General features: G+C 38.4%; 1 protein-coding gene across 4 annotated transcripts in view; it reads left to right on the forward strand.

Moving 5' to 3' along the window:
- Positions 1–23,641, forward strand: part of LOC117172358 (homeobox protein homothorax) — a 417,138-nt gene that overhangs the window by 338,267 nt on the left and 55,230 nt on the right. For all 4 annotated transcript variants that reach the window (XM_033360195.1, XM_033360196.1, XM_033360197.1 and 1 more), the window contains one exon: positions 2,670–2,746. In XM_033360195.1, coding sequence (XP_033216086.1) covers positions 2,670–2,746 — 77 coding nt within the window. The remainder of the gene's footprint in view (positions 1–2,669; positions 2,747–23,641) is intronic.

Genomic DNA, 23,641 nt, shown 5'->3' on the forward strand with positions numbered 1-23,641 from the left:
TAGATCCGTGACAAGAGTCAAGTTGCAGTCTAGAGACTGAGAATGCTAGTCAATTTGTCGTCCTCTTTCCACCTAATCATCGCATTCGTGCCATCAGGAGAAGCGTGATGACGAGGCGCGATCTCTAGTGTATCCCACGCCCCAAACGCCCTGCTTGTTAGCCGGAGTCAGCAGTCAGGTCGTCATCGACGTGTCATTCGGCATCGGGGACTTTGCCTTCGTAGTCCCTGGACGTAGCTCTCTAGTAGAACTACGTCTGCTATGGTTCTTCACGCCCATCGACATTAACAATCTGACGCAGCAATGTGCAGGGCAAATTGTCACCGGAGGTCGATAATGACGTGTCCATGTCTGTCGGCGAAACTTGGCAGATCGTTTTCGATTCTCAGCCAGAGATTCAATTGTTAAAGTGTAATTAAAAACTTCTCTTCCCTTGATACTTTTTAATTCAGTTTCCTTGAAAGGATGGGTCAAGAAGACTTTGTTCAAGATGTACGAACAATTATCATCAATCTTCGAGATTCTTGACGGACAGAGAATTCGGACAATGAAAATGTTGTCTGATCGCAATGAAATTGGTCGTTGGAAATCGCTGAAGAATGCTGGATGTCTGGATCCAATTAAAGTCGATCCAGTGCTTCCAGAAGGAAGTGAATTCCTGTTTAACGTAGGTGCTTAAAGGGACGTGGTACCGCGAAGTGGTCGTCTCGAGGCAATCGGACTAAACTATAGACTCATTTACACACTTAGCTCCGCTTTTGCTTGGCTCGTTTCAGCCCCTTCGATCAGCGGCGAAAGGTTGGAATGGTTCTCATACAGTCTCTTTACCGCTCATTTTCATTTTATTGCTTGTTTGCCCCAGCTTTTAGACCCTCCAATGGGTTAATTCCTTCCTCCTCAAAGGACTCGATTGTTCTTGGATTTCCCTAATTTTTTCTATTGATGAATTTATTTTTCTGCGAATTCCATTATTCAAACTTATTTTTAGGAAGTAAATAGTTTTAGAATAGCTAAGCAATCTGGCCTAGTTGTTTCTGACTGATTCACCTAGGTATTGTGGGGGAGGGAACGGTAGAAGTTCCGTCGAGATCCCTTCTGGAAAAGCATTGGGGTTGAGAGGCAAGGGTAGACCAGAACGGGCCGCCGGCAGCACTTAAGACTATTGTTTTCAATGTAATTGGATAGTTCGTGCTTTCTCTCTTTCTTCTTGGTATTTCTCTCTCTCTCTCACTCCACAACGATTGCAACGAGGAAGGGTACCACGAGCGGAGGCAGTCCCCACGAAGCTTCGACAATTATCTTGATTGTTTTATGCATATACCAACGGCTGGGATCCGAGAGAGATGGAGGAGAATTTGCAGAAAGCTTGAGAGAGACGTTAAATATTCTTGGTTCTCTAATTCACCGCCTCACAGTTCCATCCTTGCTAATGCAACCGTGTTTTCCGGGCATTATTGCACGCACCTGCTATACCCAATTTACTGATTCCTCGTTACGGGTATGCATCGATCCTGACAACGTCACTGAGATCAGCAAGATGAATTAATTAGAAATTTAATAGCTCCTCAGTGTTCTCAGTTTCTCATTCAGGTTTATATTTATTTTTCTTTGTGAAAGCAGAACTTCGTGGTTTTTGTTAACAATGGCAAGCGCCGATTTAATTAGGATAAGAATTGCGTACGCTTGGATCGTTGAGGCACAATGGGCGGCAGAAACCGGTGGCGAGTACTAGCGGTGGTAGCTCACTTTGTGGCTCGCCTCCAAGAAACATGATATACCGGCAAGGGGGGAAGTACGGTTGCGGCCGCTAGCGCGGTTTCCAAAAATACCGCAGGCTTCGCAAAAAGTCCGCGGGAACGTAATACCACCGGCGCCACGTGCTAATTATGCAAAAATATGATGCGGTTCAGCTTCGCGGTGAGAGCGCGGCTTTTATGTAGCTGAGTCGCCAGCTACTCTGCAATTTACATCTCCCTCGGCACTGTCCTTTCATTGAATCCCAATCCTTCTTTTTATTTTTTATTTCGATCTACAAAAAATTTTGTAGCTCAATAACTCCTATTGAGTGAAAAAATTAGTATCCTTCACTTATCCCAGTTTTCTGTTTTTTCCAAGTTAATTGCAAATTCTTCTTGTTGTAATTTACTTATATGTTCATGCCAGGAATAAGTGCACCAATAAAAAAAGACTGTTTTGCTTTTACTGTCTATAAAATTCCAGCATGGCGATGCTGCGAACGTCCGCCATTTTCCCCCGATATGCTTAGTTTTTGCGAACCTTTTTTCGTGGCAATAAATAATATTTCGCAGATGCGGCTCGGGTAAAGAGAGCTTGTAATGCGGAGAGCATCGCGTTGCCAGTATATTTACGCTTTCGTCAGTGCAACCTAACCTAGCCCACATTCCCCATTTATATGACGCTCTGCATACCGAAATCCTGAATTTTCTGCACTCTATACCATCTAAGCGACCGTACACAAAATAATCGTCTGATACCTCTCTTCGATTTAATCATTATCTCGAGTCTTATGCAGAAGCAACATAGGCACAGTTTTAAGTTTTCTCGAAAAAAGCTTGAAGTATAATTTGCCACATAGAGCAATTTCAGTGGAAAGAGGTTTGCAAGAAATTTAATTGTAGACTAATTGATTGCACTATTTTCTGTTACAGCATCCGTATCCCTCGGAAGACCAGAAAAAGCAGCTAGCACAGGACACGGGGCTAACGATCCTGCAAGTTAACAACTGGTGAGTACTCTAAGCATAGCTCAATAATCGGTTTTGTGTGTATACTTTTAATACTCGATCGCGATCGATCGAGATCATCTCGCAGATAAGCGTTGGCGTGCAATAATTTTCAGAGTACCTGCAATAATTCCCGATGCATTTATGGCACACGTGAAATCACCTGGCTGCCCTGCAGCGTATTCTTTTGTAAAAACTTAGAAGATTTATGATCACAAAAAGAGAAAAGTATATGTGAATTGATTTTCCGAGATATGTATCAAGTTCCATGTCTTTCAATGAGTGAATACCAGCAGATATTTTTCATGACGCGCTCCCTTTTTTAACAATTATTTGTAATCCACTCACAAGTGAGTAATGCTTCATGAATAAGGATTATTGCATCAAAGTACAAGCACTTAGAAAAATATTTGTACTTATCAATCTAGCTTTTATTACCAATTGAGTTTCTAAGACATTAAAAAAAACGTGCTTTAAGTGGTTGTCGATTTTTGTTTACAAAAAACTATAGTACATCTCACAATTTTTTAAAGGTCGGTTTAAAATTTAGTGGGATAAAATATTTTTAAAACGATATGTCCCATTTTATAGACTTGAAGTTCATATTCAGTTGACCAGCGTGATTATTCATTCATTTACTTATGTCGATTCGGAAACTTGTCACTCAGCGATAGAAGCCTTTAAGTAGTTATATAAGTTTCACGCACTTTTAATCTCGGCGAAGAGAAGTGCCTCTTGGCCTATACACCTATTCCTGAGTTGCTATTATGTAGCGGTTTTACGATTTTCGTATCTGGGCCGACGACTTCTTCGACAGGCACCCGTCGGTATTCTGTGCTCACACGCCTGAGTTCTCGAGATAGTTCGCCAATGTTTTATGAAGCGAAAAACGATATTGGGATTCCTTGCTTTTCTACTCGCGATGCCTCACACGGACTGTATTCCTACGAGTGCACATTGTTTGATTCCTGATGATTTCAATATAATTTGCGCATTTTGTGCATTCATTGTAATTTACGTATACTTTAGGTTCAATAAATTAAATTCTTATTTCCTCATATTGCCATGGTTATCGAAGTTTTTGCTTGTTGTCCTAGTACTTTTCTATCTTCTGGAATGAAATGTATGACTATCAGGATATTTACCCTTGGGTTGATCCAAAATTCGAAATCCCCATATCTGTCTCTCATATAAGGGTGGAACAATAATTCTTGTAGATCTGGTTTGATCACAGAAGGGTTAATACCCGTAGAAAGCTTCTTCTCCGGCTTAGAGTTCTGAGGAAGATGACGTCGTCTCGGAGGGTTGATTCTCCCTTGTATTTGACCCTCTCTGTTCCTCACTCCATCGTTGATCCAAAGCGGGCTTTTCGTTATCGCACCATCTTGATAGATGTTTCCTCCACGCACCTGCGCCAACGTCAGAATTACCACAGCGACACCCCCTCTTATTTACTGTGAAAATTGAGCAAAACACTCCCCCTTCCTGATCCACCTTCCGTCCCCGAAAGCAAGTAGAGTTTAATCCTTCGCGCTAACTTTAGAAAGTGAGATCGAAATAATCCGGGTAGTACGTCGTCGTGAATCAGTGGACGCTATATTCGCGTGGTTATAAAACACGGAATGAATTGCCAGATACCTTAGCTCCTTCTCCATCTACCCCTCCCCCTCATCCCTATCTCACTCTTTAGTCACTTAACGAAACGCGGGTGGTTCTTCGGTGTATAAATAAAATCGTCGTGGGGACGCTGCGAGGCTCTTCGTCGTCTTCTTCGTAGAGTTTATAATAAGAGATTGACCAAGAAAAAGGGAAGGGACGGGTGACAGTATCGTGGACGCATCGTAATTGAGCACAAATCAAGTTTAAGGAGACCTAGACATCCGAAACCACGCCGAGTTTAGTTTCCTTTCCAAAAACGCGAGTCAATGTGGCACATTCTTAAACGCCCACGGAAGCGCGTTAATTAAGATGTGGATAGATGGTGTTATCCGCTTCTCAATTTTAATCCATGCGATTCCAGCGGAGGAAAAGATGACATGATTTATTCGATGCAATTAGAGAAATTCCTGCCGGACTCGGAATTCATTCGTGGTATACAAAACAAGTTGGAAGCAATTTTAGGTGACTAAAGAAGTACTAAAATTGTAATTTAAACGAGAGGAATATATTATGAGATCGTGGTTCAATCAACACTTTAAAGGTTTTTAATCGGGAACTCTCTATCGAATTTATAAGAGAAAAAGATTCATCTCAACTATTTTTTTAGCTCACATATTTTTTTACTCATTTAAAAGGAAAAAACATTTAAGATTGTAATATTTTGTGGTCCGAATAAATTTCGATAAAATCTTCTTTTCTTATTTTTTATATCTATTAATAATTTTCAACGACATTTTCAAGTTGAATCTTTCAAAAATGACACGGTTTGACCTTTTGAATATGTTTTTTCTTTCTTGATATTTATATGAAAAATGTTTGAGATGGGGTCGAAGGAATTTCACTAATTTAAAAATTCGGGTTCTAATAAAAATGCCGGAAGTTTCTAAAAGTCTGTAAGATAAACGTTTGTCTTTTGTGAACTCGGCACGGTGTTTCTCCAAAATTAGTAATAGATCTTTTTTAGAATTTTTAATTCATAGTTAAATTTTCCGGCACTTGTCATGACGAGTTAATATGACGTACGCTCGTAACACCATAAACTTCAGTATGCGTGTCAGCATTTTCTTCGCCTGTAATTTCCACGAGGAGACTCCTCGGTTGAAATATCTCGTCCCGTGTATACTCATGTTTTCGTAATGCAATTAGATGGCGCACATGTCGGGCGCGGCTTAGAAACAGCCGTCCCAATTAGAATACCCACGACAAATGAAATAATTCGTAAATAAAATAGGCGCATTCTCCCGGAGGTGCATCATCCCCTTCCGTATAACTAGAGGGAGGACTCCCTGATATCGTGCTGCTTTTCTGGAATGCTGCTACCTTGGCCACCGCACCCTTCGTCCACAATTTTCCGTCACATATATCAGACGGGACAGTAGTTAGAACCAGTGCCAGCTTGTTATCCGTGTACGGACCGCATGTTCCTATCGCGAAGATTGCGTTCAGCGTACACTCGCGTGGGTAATGCCCCGCATCATTGCGGAAAATCGTTGACAAGCAACTATGCGAATTTATCGCTCACGAACTGCTTCGAGTTTAGTTCAGACGATCTCTTATCGAATTCTAAGAATGCGGAATCAGAGCTTTAATCAGACTTGTCCCACGAGATGAGCTCGTGCGACTATCATCCAAAGCCCTATTACAGACGTACCGTCCATCCAGTCACCAATTTCATAGAATTTATTACTCTGGGTAGAGAAACCTACAAAATGAAACTCATGAATATCTAAGTTTTGTTCGCTTTACTTTGGTCCTAATCCTGGATTCGCAATATTTGTCAGATACGAAATTATCAAGTAAAATAGAAATGAGTGTCTTAAATTACTCAAATGCAGTCATCCAGCGCCGTTTAAACCTTAAGTGTCAACCACTAACTCTAATACTTTTCTCAATAAAATTCAGCAGAGAACCGGTGGTGCAAATTTGTACTAATATTCTTGCTAATTTAACCACTTTTTCTCTTTCTCTGTTCTCCCTTTCTGCGAGCATACCTCGCTAATAAAGCAGACGTTATTTATCGACCTCCCTTACCCCGACACATAGTCCAAGGTACTTGGCACTTAGGCCGTTTATTTCAACGAATCCCAGAGTCGCATGGACCAAGCTTCTCTCTTTTTTCATTTCTGTCTCTTTCACTTTCGTACTCTACATGTCTCACAACATATACTACACAAGATCTAAGGATTTCAGCTACTTACTAAGCTTATTGTGCAGAACATAATTTTACCAACTGACGGGGGATTTTATGATTAGATCCTACCCAAGATGATTGATTATATTTGAGTTTAATTTAGTTTAATATATAGAATTGACTAAAACCTATAATTAACTACCCATATTTTCTTAAACTATTCGCCATGGAATTTAAAGCTAGCCTTTGTCAAGTTTGAATAATAATGCAGACCGAGAATGTGAAAGGGCAACGAGATTTTCTTTAGACCGACATTTTTAGATACGAAAACTCGGATAATCCTTTTGAATACCATTTTTTGTCCCAAACAATAATGTGATATTGAACTAGTTCATTTTTAATTTTGTTAAAACGGAAAGCATTTATAGTTAGGAAATTTCAAATTCAGATTGGTCTATTTTCACTCAGGAATGCTTGAAATTGGACAATCGAAGGTTGTACACTTATAAAGAGTCAAGTGCCATTTTATACCGTTTTAGGTGAGACTAAAAACGTGTTTTAATTTCATTAAGACCGTTAAAAACAACGAAAGTACATTCGAGATATTTTCAAGTTTTTCTGAAATAAAAATAGCTACCTTACAAAAAGTATCCGTTTCCAGAAAATAAAGGAAACCGGTGGAAATTTGATTATTAGTTTCGTGTAAATATTGATTCTTAACTTTAATATTAATTATTATAATTTGGAATATTTTAAGGAAATAAGAATCTGTTTTGTACATTATTTATTACTGTGTTCAGGAAACAAATAGAGCGTTGATAATTTGATAATTATATTATTATTCGAAAAAAAGATTAATTTAGAATGATAAACGTAATTTTTTTCCCTTTGAAAAATTCAGCCCCAATAAATCCTTCAGTAGGAATGTGTATGCGAATTTATCTAATTTGATTAACAAAGTAAACCAGTTTTCTGGACTGGAAAATTAAAAAGTTTCAAGTCTTTTCATACTTAAACGATTATAAATCGACTGCATTTACATACAGTCGAATAGACTAAGCTTAGAATTACAATAATTGAACAATTTCAAATTAAAAGAGCCTTACGTTTTAAAGTTTGTAATCAAATCATAAAAAACTGTCTGGTTTCTTGAATGTTCAAAAATTTACATCTTCCACTTGACATTCCATATAGTTAAATAATCAAATAAAAACGATTTAGGATTGAATAATTCTATATTGTAAATTTATAAATGAGACTATTGCAATCAGTTAATCTTGTACAATTTCAATACATCCCTTTTAATTAGTCGAATACTGATTGTCCTTAATCCAAAATTATTAGATTTTTATCACAATTTTGTGAATGAACTCAGTTTAAAATTTTTCAATTTGAACGTTTTTTTATGAAAAATTTTTTGCTCAATCTTCAGTGAGCACTCTATTTTAGAATTTTAGAAGAATTTGTGTCTCAAGAGTTCTTGTGAGTGAATTGAAAGTAATGGCTAATAAGAGTCGTTTTTTTCAGTCTCTCTTCCGCTTTGGGGCCGATCGTAACCCATCTTCTTGGGCAACGTTTTATTTATTTAACGTTCGTGAATGTTCGGCGTAACGCGACCACGAGGATCGTTAACATCGTAACCGTATGTCCCAGAGGTAATTTAGATCGTTGTAAAACCACGAACAAGTTGGTAGTCACCCTTCTGCGTTGAGACGAGCGCCGTGCAGCAGGCATAACCGACTTGTTAACGAGACTGCAACGCTTCGTTTTGCAAAATCGTCCAAGGCAGCGCGCACGCGCGTACGCGGAGTCGTAAATTACAGTCAACCGGATTTTAATATTCCCATTTGAGGATATCGTTAGAATCGTATGCCTTCTCCATCAAATGAATTGAACACCGTTCGTTATTCGCCTCTTTTTTTATAAACTTTAGTTTTCATTCCGTAAGCTATGTACCAGATGAATTTTTCTGTAGACCACAAAAATAATATTTTAGACTAGGTTGCTGGTTAAGATTAAATTACACATATTCATTTTCAAGTCTAGTCTTTTAAGTTGCAGTTAAAAACATATGTTAAAAATGTAGGTATCTGATTACCTCTATTAATAAAAAGATTGTCTTAACTGATTCTACTCAGAGACTCTGACGTCCGTAGATATTTGTAAGTTCACCTGGAATCGCAAGTCGTACCTTTTCCTGGATGTAATGGTGACGTAACGATGTAACAGGCCAGTCGTGACCCTAGATGGTCCGATAAGCTTGGCGTCCGTCTTAATTTAAAGCATGAGATATTTGCATGGAGATGAGGGAATTTTAAGTTCGTAGGAAATCGTGCTTTTCTCAAGAGCGAATATTTGATAGCCGAATTTGCTAACACTTCTTCTGCAGCAAATGTTAAAAATTATTATTTAATATTACTTTTTTTCATTTTTTCATGCACTTTTTAAATTATACGGAAAGAAACTGGTGTATTGTTTATAGCAGTTCTTACCTAGTATACGTCTTTCGAATTCACAAAGTTTTCTTCTTAATTTCTACAAAGTGGGCTACCAGAATTTATGGGAGGTCGCTGATTTGGTCGCTAATTGGGAAATCGCTCCTATCTCCTGGATCTACAAATTACTCTCCTTCGCCAGGAGGACAAACACAACTTGCGATGAATATCCTTAAACCCTGGATCTTTGGATGACCTCTCAAGATAGACAACAATTGAGAGCCAGAAAGACGTTAAGGCCCTCGCCGCAAGGGATTTGGACCTCCTCCATTAAGGTTGCTAAGTTATTTCATGGTCATATCTTACTCTCTGAAATAATTCTTTTAGTACCTCGTTTTAAAATATTTTAGTAGGTACAAAATTTAAAATAAATAATTTGCCTTAAATTGTGACAAGCACACTGTGGAAAATATTGTCGACTCACTATTGGCCCAATTAGTTTGGGGTGTCAACATCACGTGGTGGCTCAAATTAGCCAAACGCTGGACCAATCGTACATTTCTCCGTTAGCACTTTAATTAAGGAACTAAAAAATGTTTCCTATTATCTTTATCAAAATCGGACCAGTTATCATAAAGAATCTTTTCCTGGTAAGCCAGTTGCTTCATCTGTCCCAAAATCGGCTAGTGGAGAAAAAACACGTGCCATTCATTTCGGACATTTCTGTCGTTCCATACTCTCATGCCGGACCCCTGTGGTGTGCGAGTGCCTCAGCTAGCGATACCCCTCTGTGTAGATAGGATACGGATATCTAATTAGCGGGGGCTGATCTGTAATTACTACGATTAATCAATCCGTTTTCCATTTGTGTTACGTGTGCGCTTGTTCGGGTGGCGAGGCGCAAGACGCGGTAGAGGTTCGGTGAGCATTCGTAATGAAACGAAGGGAATGGTTGGAGAAAGGGGTGCGAGAACATTGCGAAAAGGGTTGTAGACGAGGATGAAGGTTGTTCCACTTCGATTCTTACTCTTCTCTTCTCGATCGGTCGTTCCGCTCCGTTAAATATTTACGAAAAGCTTAATCAGGGAATTATTACACGTCAGCATAAGGAGAAGTAAATATTTTTGCTCTTTTGGGATTACTCGTATTTCAGATTTTATAAGGAGCGGCAACTGTATTTTTGATGTGTTCTCATCTTTATATTAAAGTAGTGTTATAAACAATAAGAGATTCAGAAGGTATAATACTGCAAGTGCAAAAGGCACCCACGCCTGTAATAAAAATCGAATTAAGTGCGTGAACAGATTGCACCTACGCCTCAAGTAGAGAGGATCGGTAGCATTACGAGATTGACCGGGTCAATATGCATACGTTTGTCAACCCACTCGAACAAAACTCTTATTGCATTAGGCTCGACGCACGTGCATCTGTCTCCGCACTGCTTGCCCGGTTAGATCGGGGTCACTTTACGCTTGTTGTGGATCGAAATTGTCATTGGCGTAGGCGGGAGAGAAGTGAAGAAAAACAATGCAAGTGATACGTGATTGTTAAAATGTTTGCATCGCTTCAGCGGATCACCGCCCCGATTGAATAAGCACTGATTGCCCTTTGCAAGTTTAAAGACTGGGGAATTTATTTCTGCATGCCTCGAATGTTCATCTGTAACTTTTCTAAATATATCATTGATTTAGAATCTGACGATTGTCTGCATGTGACTCAACTTCTATCCTAATTTTTATTTTACGGACACATTTTCTGAAAAAACTTATATGTACCTTCTGACATATACTGTTCCGGTTTTACGCCTTTGCTCTTGAAATGGATCGAGTTTAGAAACAGTACGCTAATGCGTCGAGCGTCAAGAGATAGAGGCAGAGCCATATGGAGGCGAAATCTCTTGATGCCATTAGCCCCGACTTTGTAAATAGTTTTCGCCCTAAGAATAACAATCGAGTTGACGACGAGGAGGGTCTCTAACCCTAACCCTGCCTCTGTTATACGTGCGAGATTCTCGTACTTAGACTGCACGCGTAGAAGGTTGGCAATCGTGATCGATCGTTCGGGATTCGGTCCAGCTCTTGAACGAAAGGGTTCGCACCCTCCCAACCCTCGTTACGTTTATTTTGCGCGAGAAGATTATCGTATTATTACTAGAAACGAGTCAAGGGTCTGGCGAAAGCGGTCAAGGGTCTATGGAATCGGTCATGGGTTCCCAGAACACGCAAACAGGATCTCAAGTTACGAATCCGCCAATTGATTTTGTCTGAGTCATGATCACATGTCAGAAATTGGAGAGCTTAAGCTTACCGAGTGAATCTTATATCTTAGATTAGCAGAGGATTTAGCATTATTAATGATGACTTGAATGATGTTGATATTGTAGTGATCATAATTATTATTATAATAGTAATCTTAATGATGATGATAATGGTGATAATGATGATAAAATATCTTATCATTGCAGTAATAATTTCCAACTCATGCATTAATTGTACTTGTCGCAGGGGTATCTTTAATAGATCTTCTTTTAAAAGTACTTGATAAGTGGTAGTTGAACATTTTAATACTCTTATGGAATATCATTAGCAGTATCCATGCTTACATATGTTCTCCATTCGTGTTAAGGTAAGCCAGCAGGAAGTTATTAGATGCTTGGTATGATATCGCGAGATATTACTAAGTGGAACGTAATAGATGATGATCGTTATCAAGATGAGAAATTGTGAAATCATTAACCTTACCTTAAACATAATACATCTATTCTCTATAATCTGAACTTTTTTTATTGAACTTATAACCAACTCTTTAAGAAATGGGACAAAAAACTAGCATTTCCAATTATGATTCTTGGTGTCTTCTCGAGTATTCTGAATATTACATTGAACTAGTGTTCTTACATTGGAAGGTATCGAGAGCGCCGGACTTTCCTCTTCTTGTCAACTTCCGACAAAGAGCCCCAACAAGAGGTGATCTTAAACGTCGCGTTACTGAGGAAGAAGCGAAGGTGGAGGCAAAGAAGGGACCAGCCGCCTCTCACAGAGAAGCTGGGTTGAACAGGGACAATGCTTTCATCATTGCCGCTCGTTCTTTCATTCTCCGTGCCCGAGGACCGCGCTCCTCCTTTCTTTTACGCTTTTTACCTGCAAAGGATCCATTGTCGACGGAAGTAGGTGGATACCGTCAGCCGGTAGATATCAGTGTCTCTCTCGCGAAAAGGGAATCAGCGTGCTTGTGGCATAGAGGATTGGAGTTTATAAAAGTTCCAGTCGGCTTTTAAGCTCCAATTACAACACTGATGATTTTGTCTTTGCTGGATTTTGACGTAGGAGAAATCCAGAAATATCTGCTAGACAAACAGGACCAATTTACTTCTTCAGCTATTTCTCCTATTCCATTCAGAATTTCGATTATTCAGCAAAATAATATGTAGGAAGGAGAAATTGTTTTTCTGTGGCCTCCCTTTGAAGATGGGGAAGTAAAGAACTCTCTTCCGTATCCCTCTATCCTTAGTCTCCAATTGGAAATCCTCCATTTTCTCATCTGGATCATCTGGACCCTTTTTCCTCGCGATGAAGCTATCTTTCGGCGTATTACCTCGCGATTGTAGGATGATTGTCGTTTGGGAGCCCTGCGGGTGGCCGCCAGATGTTTCGCGGCAACCCAATCGGACGAACCCTGAAGCGGTGCGACAATCAAGCATCAAACAATCCCACCCTCCCTGCGGTTCATGTTGTTGTTGTTCGCCTTGCTCTCTTAGTGGACCAAAACACATACTTGCCGACCTTCTCTCTTTTTTGCGACCCAAGTGAGCATATGCCTTCGTGGGTGGATTGATTAAACCAAGAGGGAGCTTGAGTGAAAAACACCCCCGAGCGTCAGCCAGCTAAATGATGCACCTCGCTCGTCTGAATTAATAATTTCTCTACAACCGATTGGTTTGTGATGATTATCCATTAGCAGTGTTTAAAACTAATAAAGAAATTAAATGCAATTTACTCCGTCTTCCTTTTTTTTATTTTCTTTTTTATCTCAACGTTCTCCTTCCTTCGAAGGAACTTTTTAAGCTTCGTCCGCCGGTAGTTTCTTTGGCTGAACTTTTAATTTCCTTTGCGAGGCGGTGACTCTAATTCACTCCCAAAGGCCCAGCCTCCAATATTATCTTACAAACTTTCACGCACTGACTTCATATTCCGCAGATGAATGGGGAAGAGTCGAGTTTTATCCGGTGTGGCTGGATAGTAAAGTTTATCTTTCATTATTCAAAACTTTTTGTTTCGTTATTAAATCTGTCTGGTTTTTTGTTGGTTTAGTAAGAAGACGCTATTAATTTTCGTGTAAGAGCAAGTGGAATGGGGTATGTTGGAGCATCTGGGTGTTTTAGTTCTCATAAAGGACACCGTGAATAGCTTAGACCCATCGTTCGGGTGCTTGGATATCTCGGAGTACGGAAGGAAGAAGGAAGGAAGGAAGGAGGTCCTTGTACGATTACGGCGATCCTGAAGTCCTTCCTGTGCCATTCGGAAGCTCGTTTGATGTCCCGTAGAGTCGTTATTGTCTCCAGACGCATTCGCCGTATAACCTTACGCTGGATCACGTAGTTGTTGACCACACATCCGATAACGACAGGACTGGGAAATTGTTAAAAACCGGTGTCCTCCGTTGTTTAGTTTTACGACTCGGATCCTTTCTTCTTCGGCTTGTGATCCTTTTCTCATGTACCCTGTGGTATTGAAAAAGGTAGCTTTCACAGTAGATAGTCCAGTTTATACTGATCGATGTTTAAGTAGATAAAACGGTTCAGAGTCCTACATAATAGATCATTCAGTTGAGTTTTCTCAAGTCTATAGTGGTTTTTTAACTCTGTATTTCTAAACTATTAATCCTAGGGATCCACTTAAATTCGCATTATTATAAGAAGCAACAGAGTCCGTAGAATTTCGAGGCCACAGAGTATAAGGTGCCTTTTTCAGGAGGACCATCCGTATAAAAGGTTATAGAAAGAGATATAGAGAAAGAAAGACACAGCAGTACCTGAGTTTTTATTGGACACTATATTACATGGATGCGATTGCTCTCGTCTCGGCATCGTCTAAGTTAACCGGATAACCGTTAATTTTCGCAGTGGGGTAGACTCTGGGCGGCACCTGTGCAGTTCATTTGACTCTATTCGGAATAGAAAACTGGAATTTTTCATACGCTTTCAAGAATCACGGAATTAAAATGAAGTTAAGAGTTATTTATCGCCTGTCTTAAATTTAACGACAAAAGAACCGTAGCTCGTGAGGTCTTGGAACTTTCGCATTAAACTATTTTCAACAGAAAAGATATCTATGAGTCACTGAAAAAGTAGTTTCAATGTTTATATCTTTATTTTTCGAAATTTTAGTTCTTTTTGCAAAGTATTGAGAAACCTCGTGTTAGTTACATTGCCGGAAACTTAAAAGATGCTCTTTGGGATATAAAGAAGTCAGGAAATACGGTGTAAAGGCGGAGCTACTCCACCAATATGTGGTCTCCAACTTTAGTTTAAGGTTCCAACCTACTTTCAATTTCTCGATTCTCTTAAATTTTAACTGAATTCCTTAGACACCAATCTCCTCCCACTGTAGGAACTTTGGCGACAAGGAGAATAGTGTGAGACTTCATGGAAGTTAAACTTCCGCTTTAATCCAGAACCGAGGTTTGAAACTTACAACAGTCTTGAATTTTTTGATGAAAATTTTGATCAGAATAGTTTTAAAATTCGGAAAATATCTTTGATAAAAGATTTTTATAATTTTTTAATGTTACTGCTTTTCTAGTCTATTTTAAGTCGCGCAAGAGACTTATTTCCACTTCGGCAAATCTGTTCAAATATTTTTCAGACTCCGAATATTGGCAAATATCTCATGCAAGCTCATAAGCATTCTCTATACGATACACTCATGCCAGAGAGAAACCTTACGTGGTCCCACGGGACGGAGCGTATTCCCGAATCTCAAAATATTCACATGTAAAGTCATTCTCCGTTTCCACTGAGGGAGCATAGCAGTGAGCACGTTGGCGGCGGCGGCGCCCGTTTATAATAAAACACAATATCCGAGGATTTCCTTAAGTTGCATATTCAATGATTTCCTCGGAGAGTTCGGTCGTTCCTGCCGCAGAAGAAGGGAATGATGAAGATGGCGGGGCCAAGGGGTGTGGAAGCTGCGCGAAATTGGAATCGTTAAAACGAGCCGACCCAAGTTACTCTCTGAAAGCGATTATTCGAGAAACTCGTACTTCGATTTCGTTTGCGCCTCAAGAACTGCTTTCCAAGAAAAAAACCTTCCCGCGCTGAGAGTTTGATTAATCGCACCATAAAAGAACAAAAAGAATTTCTTGTCGCTGAAGCATAGTTAAAGAATTTTATGTGAAGAGAAAGTCTCTGGATTCGTCTACGAGATAATAGAGTTCTGTTTCGGAATTGAAAATGATGAACTTAGCTAAAATTAATTTTGTACACCTCTAGAGAATAGGTAGCTGAAATCAATTTCGCACACCCCTAGAGAATAGGTAAGGATCTTGAAGAAGAAGCAGTGGTCAGTAGGTAAAAAAGATCAAGATATGGATAAACGGTATAATTTTATTTCTGTGCAATATAACTTGATTGGTGCGGAAGATGACTTAATTTTTGATCAGAATGAATGGAGAAGGATTGGTAGGATGAATTCGGTTAGGCCGTGGGTGGCAGCGGAACTCCAATTCAGGGGCATGATAAATATTGTTTAGGCTGTGGACGTGAGCCGCAAGCGATGCTTGGGGCCCTTCGCGAAGGTCGTTGGACGGGCCCCGGGTGAGCAATGTCCCGGCGCACGCCTCCCGTCAACGTAGGCTGGCGCGAAGGAGAATGATGATGACATAATGACGTCGCAGTGGGCGAGCAATAGCTGACATCCGCCACCGAATATTCTAAATCAGGTTGTCCTCGTCGCCGTTTCTCTCCCCACTTCATTCGCTACCTTCGCACCACCCGCATCCTCGTCATCGTCACTCGTGTTTACGAGGGCACACGCACCTAAACAACTTATTATTATTAACGTCAGTGGTCCGAGTGCCACATTTTAACATATAGGATATTTCTTCGTCGCTGCAATGTGACAAGTCGTTTGCTTATTCTCGGACTTCATGCGATTAATTCTGGCCATTAGAAGGACCAACAGTGTCTAGTTTAGTTATTTATTAACTTATGACATTATTGCCTTTCCTATCATTAATAAAGTTGTTTCAAATGCTGACATTTTTTTTCTTTATGTTTCAGGTGAGTAATTACTCTGGATTTATTTAACCAGCTGGAAAAGTGAGTCAAAACAGTATTGTCCTTATTTTCCTTGAGAATTAAACCTCTCTTTTTCTTGATGAAATGGCTATAGAGTTGCAAACATGCAGAGGGTTGGTATTGTGAAAACCTTCTTTCCTTACGGTATCCCAAGAAAGAGGTGCGGATGTGGAGGGTCTATGAAAAATGATGACGTGGCTCTTGCGAAGGAAATGAAATCGGGTCGGGAAAAAGTTCCGGGGTTAGGAAACGGAGAGAGTAGGTTGACAAGGTGGGTTAAATTTGAAAGAGGCGAAAAATAATACGGAAATGGGCTAACTCTATCTTACAACTAAAGCTTCTTTTCAGCTGCTCTTCAGTTTCTCGTAATAAACACTGAAGAAATTAGTACTTGTATATTTCAGGCTGATTTTCATTTACCGAATTTACTTTTGCAAGGTATTTTTCTAACAGTAAGGTGGGTGCTTAGAATGGGTGGAGGATCTTTTACAGCTGTCTTCTCTCACAGTAAAGCTTTTAAGGGATGGGCGTAATCCACGAACAGTAATCGACCTTTGCAGACTCGTAAACACTCTGCGTTACAACCATAGTACAAACCCTTAGGGTTGCCCAGGAACTTGAACTTCCACTGTAAGTACTTGCTTTCGATGATGACAAAAAGACGTTGACACATTGCAGCTGTTATTTGAAATTTTAAGCAATTCTTTACGTCTTTCATTCAAACATTTACTCAGTTCATTAGGAGTTTAGTCGTATTTAGAATTTTATAGTCATGTGAATTCTTACTTATATACGAGGATCAGGTGTGTTAGGAGATACGGTAGGTTGTCAAGCTGAATTGTTTGACGATTTTAGTCGAATATAGTGTCGAAACTTTGTAATATTCGTAACATTTGGCTAATTGCCTGAACCATGGCTGGAGTTATGGCAGCTCGTTCAGCTCGTGCGCTACGCTATTATTACGTTATGAGGGACAGGGCACATTATAAATGGAAGACCGGTAGCTGGTCGGCGGGTTTATAGTTTAGACTTTAGGAAGATGAGGCGAGCCTCGCAGTGCTCATTGGATACTGGCTACTGTATAATCACGCCACGCTTTACCCACGTGCCCTAAAATTTGGGACCTATCTCCACTCCTGCATAATATCCTTCTAGTGACTTCATTCCAACCACCAAATTTCGTCAAATTTATTGAAGATTTTACCTGATATGCCATTATTATTTGGACCGTTTCTCCAACCCTTAAAACACCCGGTACTCTATCTTTCGAAACCTCTCTTTGATTTTCTAGCCAATTATTTATTCTTGCTCAACCAGACGCGTCTGCTTGGATCTGTCATTTTACAAGTGGCGATCTGCAGCTATTATTATTTTTTCTCAGAGAGAACCCTCCATATATAGACCCTACAGGTTCATCGTTTCTCAGTCGCGGATTTCGCCACCTGCTCCCCCTAGCGCTTGATAAATGTCTATGTTTCACCCCTCCGCCTTGCCACCCTCGGTTCTTGTAGCTAGCCCTTATCAACTCTGTCTGATTCACAGTAGTCCACCTCTTAGGTCCTGGATTTCCGGTCGGACGAATATCGCCTCTTATATAAGATCTCCCATGCTTCTCGTCATTTTTCCCCTCTTGCCATTCTTTCGTCACAATCTTTCTGCTTCAGTCTAATCCTAGTTCCTAGATGTTATTGGTCAAAAGATGCGAGTAGATGCACGGGATACTAAAAGCCACGGTATGGCTTATGAGCTTTGTGAATCTCAAATAAATATTTATGGGTTAAACTAATCTTTTATTGCGGAATCAGAAAAATGAGCTTTTATTTATCACAAATCCAAATTCGGATGAAAGTATTAGACTAGTTTAAATACTTATTTAACGTGAATTGAAATTAATTTTTTTCAAACTTTCAACTACTCGTGAGTTTTATGTTAGAAAAAGGTCCCAAAAAGTACAAGAAAAGTTTTCAAAAATCTTTCTTTTTCTTTTTATTACAATTTTTACAAATCCAAATTCATGTTTTAAAGCACTTCCAAAAGTATCCTGGTAGAAAGAAATTTGAAAATATTTTATTGACTATACTGCAAAAAAATTTTCCGTTTTATTTTTCAAAAAGCTTGAGAATCCTCATAGACTTAATTTCCGAAAAAGAACTGCTAAAGTTGAAATAAATTAACAAAAAAGATCAAATTAATCTTAGTTTAAACAGAATTTTCTGTGCACATAAATCCTAAAACCACTTATTAAATAGAAATTAAATACACTGTTAGAAAAATCTGTATGAGGTTTTATATACATGTGTGTGAAGCAAATATGCACTACCGCTACTGAAATTTAACATACATTGGTGTAGTGAATTTAATATACATGTATATTAAATTTAATATACAGGTCAGTATAGCAATGTGCGTGAAAACTCAATCTGCTTTCATTTCTTTAAATCTTGTCAAATATTTTCATTGAAATTAATAATCTAGAATTCGTAGGCTCAGTTGTTATTTGTACTGAAAGTGCAATGTACGGATAAAATTTTTCCTAATTCTGTTCTAAATGGTCAAAATTGAAGGGGAATATAATTAATTGTAGGTTAAGTCCGTTATTTATTTGCTTAATTGAACTTTTCGACTTATAATCCAATTTTATTTTTGGTTAACAGGAAGAATGTATCATGTTTTATTATTTAGAATCGAAAATTACAGCTAAACTTATTTTCAATTTGTGAAAAATGAAATTATATGATTTTTCTTGTAAATGATTAACATGAATGTATATGAAATTTAATATACGCGCTTTTAATGGCGATTTCATATACTTCATATATTAATTTTAACACACATGGGTATATTAAATATAATATTATTTTTCACAGTGTAGAATGGAATCTTTTTTGTCTTTTTGTGCGAAATAAATGTTCAGATTTTGTGATTAAGGCAGTGGAAAGGTTCTAGTACTTTTATTCCAAAACTATTTCCCCGGCTGCGCTGTTATTGAACTTCCTTGAAAAATAAAAAAATAAAATAAAAGGATGATCTATCTTAAACAGGGCCTAACAAATCTTCAAGGTCTTGTATGTTTAGAAATGAAGGTTAGAGAAAAGTGTAAAATTACGAGAATGGCGTTTGCTCTTCCCAAGGAACATTCGGGTGGTCTACTAACTGCCGTAATGTTTGTGCTGAATCCTGCAGTCCCGCAGGCTGCGGGAGGTTCCTCCGAGCCAGGCCAGCGAAATGACCCCCGGAGGGGTGATAGAGGCTACCTAATAGCTCATGGAATTGTCTTTGAAACACCTTTTTAATGAACTATTACTATGGGAAATGAAAATGGGGGAGACGACAAGTCGTTCCGAGTCCCTTTTTTTTTCTCCTCCTCCACATCACAACCTTCAAGATTAGGTAATTACACGTAGTAAACTGGTTTCTTCGTTGTTTGGAAAAAAACGTCTTCAGGAGATAAATAGGAATATAAAAAACAAATTATGGCTTTTATATCTTATTTCAGTATTTTTTTCAATGCACAATTATAGAAGGACAAATTTCAACTCTTTTCTTCTTGATTGAAATGAGAACTCGATAAATACGACAAAACAGGAGAGAGACTAAAAAAGACAAACTCACGGGGGAAAAACTGAATGGAGGGAGGCAAGCTGTGCGCAGCGAGACGCCATCCGAAAACATTCCGGGGAATTAGACGAGAAGTCCTGCCATGGGATCAAAAAAAAGGGGAGAGCCTCGAAGGAACGAGACGATTTGTCAAAACGCGCATCGCAGCACGCGCTTCTCTCTTTTTCCTTTTCTTTAGCTTCCTCCCTCAGGTTCCCTCTCATTGTTATGCTAAGTGCGATCATAGATGGTAGAAGCGTGCGCGCGGGGAACCGATCCAGATTCTCAATCAAGTAAGATGAAGAAGTAAAGAAACTTTAGTGGAATTCCACTGTCAGAATTACTTTAATATCAGCGAGAGGTATCTGAATGAAGTCGTATAGTGATTTTAATAAGACCCAAGAAAGGAAAAATTTCCATAAGAAATGTTTGACGATTTAGGATACTCATGGACTATCGTTTCGCTTAATGAATATGGATGGGGTAAAGTGTATAAACCTTCCTATGAATTTATCCGTCATTTTGTGTGTTTATGTATGAATCGCGATGTACGATACCTTTATGAAGCTCTCCACCTGGGAAGATTGCTATAGAGATTGATCAGTGACCAATGTCGAAAAGGTATAGTGGGATAAGTATGTTGTTTGAATAAGTGACGTTCAAATTCTGTATTGATCTAAAACCTACCCCTTCTTAATATAAATTCCTTAATCACCGTTAGTGTAATGGGACCAGAATCCAATAATACTTTCGATAAACGTCAACTTATACTAAATTTGTGTGTGATCCAAGGCATTGCACGCTTTAGAAATGATCTTATGGTGCAGTTTTTCTGAAAAGGGTACCTATGTATACGAATTGCAAAGTAAATGATGGATTCAGAAGGAATATATTGCTAGACTCTGAACCTGAAGTGCTATTACACATTTACCCACAATACCATTCTGAAAGCTAATGCTCTCCCTTGATGCAAGCCGCGAGAAAATTCTTCTCGACGTTTGTAGTTATAGAGCTTTGTTTATGCATAACTCTTGCCTCTCAAGCAAGAGTGTCGGCCTGGTAACGAATATCCAAATGCGTCACCGGCTTGCCATATTTTGCGTCTGTGAAAACGTAAACGCTACTCAGCGATTCCGAACCGTCTCGCTTGATTTTCTCTCTGATTTTCTGCCGGCACAATTCCTCCAAACATAAATTGTCTGTAGATTTCACCGTGAATGAATATTGCACAACTCAGAACTGTTTTGTTCGTTTAATTTAAATAATACATTCCACAACAGCTATTATTAGCATAGTCAATAAGTTATTTATAAAATTGTATCTTTCCGGAAATTTCGATTACTGAACATTTTTCCACGAGTAAGTAAAACTGTGTTTGTAGTTTACGTTTTTATTGTTGATTTAAACGCATTCCCACTTTGAAGAAGATGTTTTTGTGAATCGTTTACAATCGATCTAGCAAAATCGGATTAACAAAACAGTCAGTCGACTGTGTACAATGGTTGGAGGCGATACTTTGAAGATCAGACGTGTCTAGAAAGTTAAACTCTTTCCCTCCATAGGGCTTTTGTACGTTTTATACACTATAAACGTTAACACGCGCTTCTTCGTTACACGATCACTCAGACATTGTTGGTGATAGATAGCGCAGCTGTTGCTGGGTGCGAGATCACAAGCTCTCAAAATAGTATAACAACAATACGCTCGACCATGCGTCTCAAGTCTAAATCGAATTTTAACGAAACCTCTCTCCTGTTTCAGATAATGCATTAATAGCCGTAACTACTCTAGAAATCTGTATTTTTAAGATAGTGTTAGTAAACAGATTCAAATTCAGAATGAATGTTCTTATTTCAATGGCTCCAAAAGACAAATTAATAGTTTGAATTGTGATTCTTGTCGAGTTTGTCTACGATCTATACTCTATCAACCCTCATTTCTGAACTAGAACTTTTCAGAGCAATACTAACAAATAATTATGCAATTTCTTTATAGTCAATGGTTTGAGAATATAAATTGGTTTTCGACTTCTGATATATCAAAAAATAGAATCGCTGGAACTTAGAGGTGGAATCGAGCCATCGAGGTAAAGTCGCTTCCTGTTATTGAGTCGAGCGCAGAAAAGAAAATGTAAATCAGTCCTTGGCTCTTGGGGGATGACGGCGGTTCCCTGAACGCCCAGGGTGTGTGCCAGGGGGTGGAAGGAAGGAGGGTTGAAGTTGATCGGCTCAGGTTCGCTTAACCGACGCAAATGCAACTCTCGCCGGGGGTTGGTTGTTTCGTCGCCAGGTTGATATATGGCTTCTCTCACGTCCTCGCGAACTTCTCGCATCCGGAATCTCTTGCTTTCTAACAACATTCAAACTCACAAACTTTTTGTGCAGTTTCCCTAAATATTCAGTTCTTTACTTCTTGTTAGGTTTAAAGTAAGTAAATGTTTAATTAACAGTTAGTTGAAAAGATTTTTCATTTAAATTATTCCAATATGAGAAACTCTTGAAATGAAACACAAACTTTCCAAGCTGTCTGAATTTAAAGAATAGTGTAGAAACCTTTCAAGTCTGGATGTTTGATGTAAGGTTAAAGGTGTACATTAAAATAAATTCCTGTTAACGAAATTTACCAACATCGACAATAATTTATTTTTGTAAGAAACAGAATTATATTAATTTTTTTCACTTAATTTAATAAGAAGAACTAATGCAGATATTGTTGGAAAAAAATAAATCATTAATAACCTAATCATCTAGTATTTTATTTATGTTCTAGCTGCTCTTTCTTGTTGACAATTTATTACAATTATTTTGGACGATGAAAAAACTTGTTTCAGTTACAATTAGTGTCGAAAGTAAGATAGGTTTCTTTAATAGTTGTTTTTTCTACACAAGGAAAATAAATATACTCATGTCAAGTTTAATTAATAATTTTCTAGCTAAGTAAATTACATTTTGAATTACTTTCATAAATATTTTTGAGCAAAATTAGAATTTTCAACCGGTAGTGTGAATCTGAAATTTTTGCAGCTCATTCGATTTTCTTAAAAATATTATACCTAAATAAATTTTTTAAATATTGCTCTAGTAAATCTTTAAAAAAATCTATATGGTCAGAGTATCTTGAGCTGAAGGCATGTTTAAAAATTTGACTTCTATGTAAATATAATAGTTTAATAAAATAGCATTATTTCATTTCTGAATATAGAACTTTCGTTTTGTATTTGATTTTAATAATGGCTTGAGTAAACGATATTCACTGTTTCTAGTCGCTTTTCGTTTTATCAAATGCTTTATATTTTTATTTTCTCCCTTTTTGCGATTGGTTAGGCGGAAGCAGGCTTTGTACGGAACTGGAGGTTGTTCTCTGTATTAGTTTTTACGAGGATAATACACAACGTTTAAAGGGATAAGGGATTAAATGTGGGAGAACACCTGACCACCCTCGCTCGGTGTTAGGTGGCTACATACGAAGGTTGCCTTTAGATCTTCGGGGCTTAAATTCAGGGATGAAGGTAAATAATGCGTAGGTCAAGCAGTAGGGGATGCGTTCTGTTAGGACACTTGTTCTGCTTTCAGAAAATCCACCTTAAAATGTACCAGAAGAGGGCAAATGACAAAGATAATTTTGACACAAATTTGATCCAATCTCATAACTTTATTAATTTTTTGTTAAAGAAGTTTTTGAATATACTTTTTTAAATATTTTCACAGATAAAACTGGCAGTACATTTTGTTGCAGTTAATTTGGTATTTTTACATGCTGGTAAAGTTGGAAGATGAATA

The sequence above is a fragment of the Belonocnema kinseyi genome, chromosome 5, assembly GCF_010883055.1.
Source record: "Belonocnema kinseyi isolate 2016_QV_RU_SX_M_011 chromosome 5, B_treatae_v1, whole genome shotgun sequence".
Lineage (NCBI taxonomy): Eukaryota > Metazoa > Arthropoda > Insecta > Hymenoptera > Cynipidae > Belonocnema > Belonocnema kinseyi.